At 42.7% G+C, this 10,655-nt stretch overlaps 1 protein-coding gene across 1 annotated transcript; it reads left to right on the forward strand.

Annotated features, from left to right (window-relative positions):
* Positions 1-577: 577 nt before the first annotated feature.
* On the forward strand, positions 578-9,977 carry KBTBD8 (kelch repeat and BTB domain containing 8). The gene is made up of 4 exons (XM_068202207.1): positions 578-736; positions 2,010-2,220; positions 2,856-3,970; positions 6,275-9,977. Exons 1-4 carry the CDS (start codon positions 721-723, stop codon positions 6,736-6,738), a joined length of 1,806 nt encoding a protein of 601 aa, XP_068058308.1. The 5' UTR covers positions 578-720; the 3' UTR covers positions 6,739-9,977.
* The last annotated feature ends 678 nt before the right edge of the window (positions 9,978-10,655 follow it).

Below are 10,655 nucleotides of genomic sequence, written 5' to 3' on the forward strand. Positions count from 1 at the left end.
GACAGGTGAGGCTGATCCGGCTGCCCACAGCGTGCTGGGGTTACCAACCCTGGAAAAATTCAGAGTATTCCTGATGTAACAAGCTTTCAGACCAAGCAGCCGATTACTGGTTCCTATTAAAGGTTAATTCAACCTTGCACAGCTATGGGTCTCACATCCTGCCCCTCGCCACAGCCCTGCAGCATTAGGACGCTGGCAGGCATTTCTGCGCCCTTCCCTGCCGGGTCTCCGGGTGGCACCTCGGCTCCCCGCAGCGAGGCTTCGCCCCAGGAGCCACAGCTCAGCGTGGGCAGGAGAACTGCAGGGTTTGGGGGCGGAGGGGGTGATTTACCCCTCTGGAGAGGCCAGTTCTGCCGGCTGTCCCGGCTGAGGGGGAGCACATCCCACCCCGCCGGGACGAGGCGCTGACGCTGCCCACGAGGCCCTGCCCCAGGGCCCAAAATGGCGCCGCCGCCTCGTTGCTACGCGACCGGCAGGGCCCGCCTCCCCCCGGGAACTACAACTCCCAGGCATCCCGCTCCGGAGGGACTACAACTCCCGGCAGGTCCCGCGCGCGAAGGGCTGCGGGCCCGCACTACATGTCCCGGCAGGCCGTGGGGGCACTGACCAATCGGTGCTGTTGATGCTGCGGGGTGCGCGGCCGGCGGTGAGCGGGGGAAGCGGCGCGGTGACATTTCCTGCCGGGCCGCCCCCGGAGCCGCTGCCCGAGCGGGGCCCAGGATGGCAGCGCTGGGAGGTCGGTGCGGGGCGACGGGGCAGCGCCCGGTGCCAGAGGGGCGGTCGTGGTGAAGGATAGCAGGGCCTGTGCGTCGGGGGGAAGTCTGTGCGGGGAGTGGCGATGAGGGGCTTCGGGCCTGTGCTGGCGGGGAGCACCGTGTGAGGGGGCTCGGGGGTGCCCGCGCTGCGAGAGGTCCGTGGCGGGGCAGCGGTGCTCGGCTGTGGGAGCTGATGGCGTGAGGGGAGGGCGCCTGAGCGGGGCTGTGGGAGCGGGGCTGTGGGAGCGGGGCTGTGGGAGCGGGGCTGTGCGGGGCAGCGGTGTCTGTGTGAGGCTGGAAGGAGGCTGTCCCGTGAGGGACCCCCCTGCTGGGGGAGAGGGGAGCGCGGATGACGAAAGGCTTCTGTGAAAATGGATGTGCTCTCTCTCCTCTTTGCCCCTTTGTGTTGCCTAAATGTTGTTGGAAGCACTCTGTTGCAGTCAGCAGCTTTACCTGATTTGCAGCTCTGGCCACCTAATGTTTTTCTTTTGAGCTCTCCTTTGTTGTTTTTGTTGCGTAAAAATTTTGGTGCTATTACGAAACAGATTTTTGTGCTTGAGCTATTGCTCAATTTTCACTTTGGGATTTACTTAATTAGGCTTATCACATGTTATTTAGCAGCATATGCTCTACTAAATATGTTTCCACGGTGATATATGAGCTCCTTCACACCTGAGAAATTTCAAATTATAATTCTGTTTTATTTGTAGAGAAAACATATAACTATTTACAAATTTATGTGGGTTTAAGTTAAGACTTATTGTAGGGCTGTTTCTTCATGAGCCTCTGCTCCAGCCATTACTTGTGTAGGGCAGGAGCCAGTTCCTGTTTCAATGTGAAGTTAAATATTTACATACAGACTTGTGTAATGGTGGGGGGAGTCTGGGGACTTATTTTATTCCTCTGTGTTCCTTTTTGTTTTAAATGTCCATAAGTGTTGTGTTTCTTGATTTGATTTCCCCTTCCCCAGTTGTGTGAAGTATTTGTATAGTTTTCCTTAATGGATATAAACTCTACAGGGGGATAGAACAGGACTTTATAGTTGACTGGTAACTGACATGTACATTGTGAAAAGGAGGAAAAGATATTTATGTATTTACACACCCGTGACAGTGTTCGGCTTGCTGTTGAAGGATGATGATGCTGAGGAAGTATGGAATATCAGTTTGTGCTAATTCTTGGTCATGCATGGGTTTTTGGAGGTTTTTTTTGTTATTGGTTGTTTTCTGTTAAAGTTTCAATTTTGCTTCGTAGAACCAAGTCAGTTTTCACAAACACTGAACGGAGTCCCTCCCTCAAACCAAGCCAGCAGTGGAATGGACCCTTTCCATGCTTGTAGTATTCTCCAACAGCTGAAGACCATGTATGATGAAGGACAGCTGACAGATATTGTGGTGGAAGTGGATCATGGGAAGACATTCTCCTGTCATAGGAATGTTCTTGCTGCAATCAGTCCTTATTTCAGGTAAAACCATCCATTGTTCTAGTGGGGATCAAAGCAGGCAGAATATTAGTATAGGCATGATTTTTTAAGGTTTTCATTTAATGAAAATAAGTTCTGTGTATTTATAGATAATATAGTGCACCTAGCAAGTAAAGATTATTGTTCTTTTAAGGTCAGTGGATTATCTGTGTCTGTTTCTCAAAGGAAAGTTTCATTGGAGACAATGTCACACAATTTTAAACCAAGCAAGACTGCCCCTGGTACTGAGGGTATCAGGGATACAGTAAGAACATATTGAAACTACTTGTTTTCATCTCAAATTACATATTTTAGCATGCTCGAGTAAACATATGAAATAACTTGTTGAAGGTTGAATGCAAAGACTTGGAAATGTCAAGATCTTTTTGCTTGTAAACTCAGTGAATTTTAACATGGGGTTAGTGAGATAATTAAGCAAGAAGTTCCACTTTTGTTTCAGTAAATGTAGAAATGATCTTAAATTTAGTCACCCCAACAGGAAAGTTTAACACCTGTGAAAAATGTGTTTGTGCTGACAGAGGGGCAAACGCATTGGGACTAGCTGTACAATATGTTTGATTTTGTGCCGGTAGCTAAAGGTAGTTCCAGACAAACTGCTGGATGTTTCTGCTTTGCAGATCGATGTTCACGAGCGGCCTTACCGAGAGCACCCAGAAGGAAGTTCGGATCGTTGGTGTCGAGGCAGAGTCGATGCATTTAGTGTTGAACTATGCATATACCTCCAGAGTAGTGCTGACAGAGGCCAACGTTCAAGCTTTGTTCACTGCAGCCAGTATCTTCCAGATCCCTTCCATACAAGACCAGTGTGCTAAATACATGATCAGTCATTTGGACCCACAGAACTCCATTGGGGTGTTCATCTTTGCTGATCACTATGGTCATCAGGAACTCAAAGACAGGTCACAAGACTACATTCGCAAGAAGTTTCTGAGTGTCACCAAAGAGCAAGAGTTTCTTCAGTTGAGAAAAGACCAACTGATAAGTATCCTCAACAGTGATGATTTAAATGTAGATAAGGAAGAACATGTTTATGAGAGCATTATAAGGTGGTTTGAGCATGAACAAAATAAGAGAGAAGTGCACCTTCCAGAAATATTTGCCAAATGCATCCGTATGCCTCTGTTGGATGAGACATTTTTAGAGAAAATCCCTCCCGCGTTTGCACAGGCGATGGCCAAAAGCTGTGTACAAAAGGGACAACCCAGTGCCAATGGCTACACACAACGGCTTGGAATGACCGCTTCCGAAATGATCATATGCTTCGATGCTGCCCACAAACACTCAGGAAAGAAGCAAACAGTGCCTTGTTTAGATTCGGTCACAGGGAGAGTGTTTAAACTATGCAAGCCACCAAATGACTTGAGGGAGGTGGGAATTCTCGTGTCTCCTGATAACGACATTTACATTGCGGGTGGTTACAGGCCGAGCAGCAGCGAGGTCTCCATCGACCACCGGGCCGAGAGTGATTTTTGGATGTACGATCACTCTGGCAATAGGTGGATTCCCAAGGCTCCTTTGCTGCGGGCCAGAATAGGCTGCAAGTTGGTTCACTGCTGTGGGAAGCTGTACGCCATCGGGGGGAGAGTTTATGAAGGAGATGGGCGGAACTCCCTCAAGTCTGTGGAGTGCTATGACAGCCGGGAGAACTGCTGGACAGCTGTGTGTCCCATGCCAGTGGCAATGGAGTTCCACAGTGCTGTGGAGTATAAGGATAACATTTATGTTTTACAGGGTAAGGTGGTTTGACTGCCTCTGTGGTGTTTTACTGGAAGTGGGGATTGTTCATTCTGACGGTCTCTGTTTTCTTAAGCAATTTGGAAAAACCCCTTGGGCAATGGGGCACGGTGGGGGGAAGAGAGGGGGAACTAGGAAGAGGGAGGTTGCTGCTCGAATTCTCATGCCCTGGCAATGTGTCATGAAGTTGTAGTACTGAGTTATTGCACAGACGGTATTTTTTGTGGTATTCTGAGTCAACAATACAGTATTCAAATTAATTCTGAAAATTCTTTATTAAATCTTTACCTGGGTGAAATGCACCAAAGCTGAAGGAAAGATACTGTCCTGTGAAAAAGCACTTTGCATTTTCCTTGGCTAAAGCTGAGAAAATTCCTGGTGTCTTTATTCTTGGTGACTTGTAGAAGTTGATTAATGATGTCTAAGTCTTCATTTCCTGCCCTACCCTGCTTTCTGAAGTCATCTTAGAAACTAGAAAGAGATAAAGCATCTCTCTTAGTTAACTCTGTTTCTTTGGTCACTAATTACAGTACTGCCTTTACACTCAGTGCACACTGAAAAGTGCTGAGACTGCTCTGAGGCTGTGGTAAGAGCAAAGTGGGAAAGAAGGAAGGAGGGGGAGGTGTCCCAGTTTTGTTTTGCTGAGGGCCACCTCTGTAAACACCTGCACAAAGCTGGGGTCTCAGATACACACCAGCTCCTTCTTGGGTCACTTCCATACAAAGCTGGACGATGGGAAAGAAACAGGATAGACAGTACTGTAAGATCCTTATTACTTCCCAGAAGAAGTTAACATTATTTCTTGACTTTGCATTCGTGATCTTCCATGTGACTTGCAGTTTTCTTCTTCCGTTGTTTCTGTATCATGTTCTACTCTTGTTGGTTGTGGCCTTAAATAGTTCTGTTGTGCTAAAAAGTTCTTTAAATCTCTCTTGGGTCAGATGTCTGCTTTAAGTGGTTAGAAAGGAATGCTGAAGAATACTGAACTTAGTATTTGTTCCTTTAATGTTTCTTAGAACTCATAAAAGGTGGATGATATTATTATAACCTACAGAATAAGAGTGCACTTTGTTCACAAATTTTAGCTGCACTGATTCTGTGCTTCAATACTTTAAGTGACAACTGACTACTCATACAAATAAGCTATTTCCTGTGCTAACCAGCAAATTCTGAAGAGCAGTGTTATGGGTGGCTAGAAAAAACCTTGATTGAGTTGTGCTGTAGTACAAAGAAGTTAGCTTTTAGTAATTTTTCTAGGGAAAACTCCAAAGTTAGATGCCATCAACAAGAATTGATGAGAGTGGGAAAATGCCTATGGAATGCAAGTGTCAGTCACTGGAGATTGCACAGTGGAACAAAACTGAATAATCAAAATTAGTATTACCTGTAAGACTATCTCTTAAACTATGTTCCACCAATTTTATTGCCTCACTTCTGTGTTCTTTGTTATACTTGAGGTGTTTGGTCACACAACAGCTCGGTTAAAGTCATTAAGATAGCCACGTGAAATCACGTATGATTTGAATTATGCTAGCATTTGGCAGATGTAAGGCCTTTCTCCCACTGGACTTTATGAAAGTCAAGGTGGTCTTTATCCATATTCTTTTCATGAAATGTACAGAGCGTGAGTTTTTGGTCATCTGAACTTCCTTTATCTGCAGTCTGTAGCTGCTGCTCTGTGCACTGAGCAGCAGAGGTGTTTTATAATCTAACCACAAACCTAACCATGAATCAGTAGCTTCATGCAGGTTCTCACCTGGCCTCCTTTCAAGCAAATCAGCCTAAATGTGTAACCCAGCCACCTGATACCAGTAACTTCAAAATCTGAGTTTGGTATAAGACAGAATTCTGGGTTTGAAGGTTGCTAAGCCTGAGCAAATAATCGTGAGACTCCCTATCTGCAGAGGACACATTGTTTCACTCTTTAAGGTCTTTACAAATGTACTTCAGATGTTTCAAGACAGGAATCTTGAAAGGTTTTGTCCCAGATTAAAAAGCGTGCTTTAGAAGTAATAAAGGATACCTTGAAACTCTGTAAAATGTGTTTCTGATGCGCTTCAAATTCCCTCTGCTTCAGCTGAACCAGAAACTCGATGTAGGTTTTAGTCGTGCTATTAATGTTTTTGTAAAGCACTAAAAGGAAAGCATTTGATGGTGCTGGGGTGTTTGTTTTGGGATGCAGGCTCTAGGAAATTTAGAGTCTTTCTGTCTGTGGAAGAGCGTACTTCAGAGCTTAACTGCTGCAGAATTGTTGGTCTGGAAACAAAACATGAGTTATGTTTTATTTTTCCTCTCTTTTCAGGGGAGTTCTTCCTTTGCTACGATCCTCAGAAGGATTACTGGGGATTTCTGACCCCAATGACTGTGCCTAGAATCCAAGGCTTGGCAACAGTGTACAACGACTCCATCTACTACATAGCTGGCACGTGTGGGAACCATCAGCGCATGTTCACCGTCGAGGCCTACGACATCGAACAGAACAAGTGGACTCGAAAAAAAGACTTCCCGTGTGACCAGTCCATCAATCCGTACATAAAACTTGTTCTCCTCAAAAACAAACTCCATCTCTTTGTCAGAGCTACTCAAGTCACTGTTGAAGAACACGTTTTCAGAACCAGCAGGAAGAATTCACTCTACCAGTATGATGAGGTCACTGACCAGTGGCAGAAAGTCTACGAGACTCCAGACAGGCTCTGGGATTTAGGCCGGCATTTTGAATGTGTTGTTGCTAAATTGTATCCGCAGTGTCTTCAGAAAGTTATTTAAATTCTTTTTTTTTTTGGTTTTTTTTTTTTGGTTTTTTTTTGTTTGTTTGTTTGTTTTTTTCAGTGACAGGCCTTAGTGATTTCAGTGGTAATTTGATGCTATAGGAAACACGTCATAAAAGAAAACAAAGAAATTCTGTCAGTATTTATTGTAAGATGAAACAGACAGTTTTTTGTATATGGGGATGGGTGCTCTTTAAAGGTTGCAGTCTGGGGAGGGACTTGTTGGTTCAGTTTCATATTTACTGATATTTTCATAGGAAATGAGAAGGAGGTTACAAAGTGCAATTATCAGCATTTTTTTTCTGGTAAACACTTAATCATGTCATACTAAAGGTTTTTTTTTGTGGTAAAAGCAAATTAAGTGAAAGAGTCAGGATACCTATGCACTACAGTGAAAGAAAATCTAGCATTAATAGTTAAGGATGTCCAAGATGTGTTGAAGTGACTTTTCTTCTATTTCTCTTTTTTTTTTAATACGGGTAAAATTTGAGGCAATATCACTAAGTTTTGTTGCTTTTTTTTAAATTTTATTTAGATTGAAAGTATATACAGAGGAATGGTAGATCGTGATTCATAATGATCTCTTCTTTTTGTACTGTTCTTGAAGTCTGCTAAGATGTTTGTGATGTTGTTTGTGCACTGCATTTTGGAAGAAAAACTCAAGTCAGAATTGGATTGTGGAGTACCTTTGCCCCGGATGGAGGCCTGTTCATATTGTTGTGCCAGTTCCTGTCTGTGGATTTTTGTTGAGATTGAGCTTAATGATAGTGGGGAAAAAACCCCAAAACCTGTTTTTTGCCACATAGGTGTAGTGCTGTAAAAACTTTTTTTAACACTGATTAAAAACTTTTTTTTTCACCCCGTAAAGGGCTTTAACCCAAAAGTTGATGGTGCTAGTACATTTTTAATACTTGTTTGTCTGAACTGGGCCAGCCTTCTGCTACTGTTTAAGACAGCCTGTTATTTTCCATGGAGTGTGTGTCTGTCTTCAGGCCCTGTCCTGTCATCAGATTCTTTTCTAACGTAACATTTTTACTGCAGTGGTGTTCTTGCACAGAATGGTGACAGGATATGGCCTTAATAATACTGATTCTCTTTTATTTTTTCTCTTTGTGTGGAGTGTTCATTCTGTCTCCACTACAGTACAGTGCTATGTGCAGAGTTGGCATGTGCTCTGGTGATTTGGAAAAGTGTGGTTTAACTTTGCAAGTTGTTTTTCTTTTCTCTTTGCAGTCAAGCCCCCAACTATCTTCTATTTCCTTCTGTTCTATAATGTGAAAAAATTGCACTACTGAGCTGTCAGCATTATACAGTGTATTAAAGCAAAATTGACAATAAGCATCCATGGCTTAAATAATCTTAGGGGAAATACAGAATAAGGAATATATTGCAACACTTGCCTTTATGTATTTAACATTTAACTTATTTTTTAAAAGTAAATAAGTTCGAAGTTCAGCCTCTACTTCAGTAGTGAAAATTGGATTTAAAAGGGAAAAGAGGACTCCTAAAACTTGCATCAGCTCTAATTTACCAGGTTTCTTACAGCTCTACTTTTTGCAGAGCTTTAAGTTATCTTACTCTTTCCTGTTTTTTCTTGTTGACCTAAGTAAACCAGTTAACTTGACATGGCACTGGCCGTCACTGCCTGAAAGTGCTTACCATTATCTGGCTTAACAGCTGATATTTCAGTCAGCCAAATATTGAGCTCATTGTTTATCCCCCTGGCATGGCTGAGGATTTGGATAATGTTTGTTTACTATGTGGTCTTCCTGTTCCCAAATGGAATCTTCCTAATACATGAAAATACTCATCTGGTTCTATTTATTAATTCTTGCACAAAATGTTTGAGAGGCAAAAACAAACAAAAAACTGTGAAATGAAAAGGAAAATAAAAATGCCTCTTTGCATTACATACCTCATCTTCCAGAGATTCACCAAACTCTTCTTCCAATGCGAGCACCTGCATTTTGGTTTTTTTCCCTGAATTTGGCAACTCTTGCTAAGACTGCGTTTTCCAACAGTGTTGAGGTGTGTTGTTTCTTTGTTTAGTTTTCTTCTGGATAGTTTTATCTATATGCATAGCCAAGAATAAGGGGTTTTCTGAGAAGTACAACTAATTTAATTGTTGACTAACGATCCTTAGTCCTTGGCTAGCTCTCTTTGCGCTGTTGTAGGCCTCTAGCTGCAAGCTTTCTGAAGCACCCTCCCTAACAGTGTTGCATTTGTGTGTAAGACCATTTTTTTTTGCAAAGTGTTATGTAACTTTTCCCTTGTTTCTTTGTTTGTTTTTCTTTTTTTTTTTTTTTTTTTTGAGCTTGGTTGACTATTTACAAGATTTCTTGCTGCTTTTTGACAATCTATATTTATTTAGTAGAACAAATTTCAATATATTACTTGAAACTATGAAATAGAATTGAGTTAGCAGTTGACTGGTCATGTGATGTATAGAAGTACAATATGCTGTGGTTAATTCTGCAGTAGGTTTGTTAATTTTGTTTATCTGCACTAAAGTACGAAGATCTCCATTCTGTTTAACCATTCAAACTGAGGGTGTGATCCAAGTCTGTCATGTGTTTGAAAGCTAAATCCTGGAAATTGCTGTGGGAGTAGAATATACTAAATCTTTTGCATGAGGAGTTTGTTGAGACAGTAATGTAGCTGTGACATTTTGCCAATTCTTAAATGCTTCTACATTATGCTGAAAATCAGATTCCTGGTAAAGTTTTGCTTTAGAGTCAGGCTTAAGTAAACTTGCACAGCACAAAAAAAATAATTGCACCAAAGGTACTGATAATATTTGAACAGTAATCTGTACATTTTGCTCATTTCGAATTTTTTTTTTTGCATTTGTTTTTTTCCCTTTATGAAATGAATTTTTAGTGTTGTAAGAACTTAGGTGAGTGTAAATCTCTTCCAAAATTATTACTTACTTTAGAAGGAAACATTTTGTAATTTCCACTTGCTTCCATCAATGAAATTCAGAGTAACTCAAAGCAGTTTTGGTGCACCAGACATGCAGTGTGTGTATGTTCTACAAGAGATCCAAGAGCTCCCTGTTGGCGAGGCTGTTGAGAAGTGGCATCCAACATTCAGTGCTCAGGTATGTTAGTAAGAAGTACTGTAGTCCTATGAGGGCAAATGTGTGGATTTTTAAACATTTTGCCATAATTGCACAATTTTGCATTTTTACTTAATGTCATGTTATGTTTCTTAAAATAAACCTATTGTTGAAATACAGTGGAGTTCAACTGTTTTTGTGACAAATCTGTGTGCATTTTAGTAAATTTCTGAAAATTATTCTGATGTATTTTTGATGTTTGTTCAGTTCTTCTATTTCTGCACTTGTGACTCACCTGTGTGTAATGTCACTTTTTTTTTGATGTGGAAGGTGCTTTGTTCTTCTGTCTCATCCTTTGTGGCTGTTCAGATGTAACTTCTGATTTGTTTACACACAGGCAACATGGTTTTCCCTTCCCTTTCTCCATGCCTTTATCTGCAGCTGGCATTCCAGCAGGAGTGTCAAGTGGGGCTTTCCCACCTGAGAACTCTGTGTACTGGAAAACCCCAGCCCCCTGTACACTGAATTTCCCAGCGCCCTTGCTGCAGAGCTGAGAACTAGGGACCCGTGGCTTTTAAGGCAAAGCTCCAGCATTATTTGTGGTTTCTGCTGCAGTGATGGTTGTAGCAGAACTGCTTGTGCATGATACTGGATGTTAGAGAGCCTTTGTTCCCTTCCAGAGGCTCTCATGGCCGGTGGAGATGCCGAGTCATGGCAGCCTGGGAAGCCACCGTGGGGTTCTCTTGTTTGGGCCGGTGCTGGTGTCAGGTTCTGCAGGCAGTGTCTGTGCAGTGCCAGGGCTCTGGTCTCTGATCTCTGCACAGCTGTGCTGGGCTGGCTCCTGTGACTGGCCTGTT

Source organism: Anomalospiza imberbis, chromosome 11, assembly GCF_031753505.1.
Source record: "Anomalospiza imberbis isolate Cuckoo-Finch-1a 21T00152 chromosome 11, ASM3175350v1, whole genome shotgun sequence".
Taxonomy (NCBI): Eukaryota; Metazoa; Chordata; class Aves; order Passeriformes; family Viduidae; genus Anomalospiza; species Anomalospiza imberbis.

Bases quoted from the DNA above. Each gene is read 5' to 3' on its own strand.
- KBTBD8 (XM_068202207.1), top strand. The intron at 2,221-2,855 runs GTAAAACCATCC...TCTGCTTTGCAG, and splicing joins GCAATCAGTCCTTATTTCAG to ATCGATGTTCACGAGCGGCC. The intron at 3,971-6,274 runs GTAAGGTGGTTT...CTCTCTTTTCAG, and splicing joins TAACATTTATGTTTTACAGG to GGGAGTTCTTCCTTTGCTAC.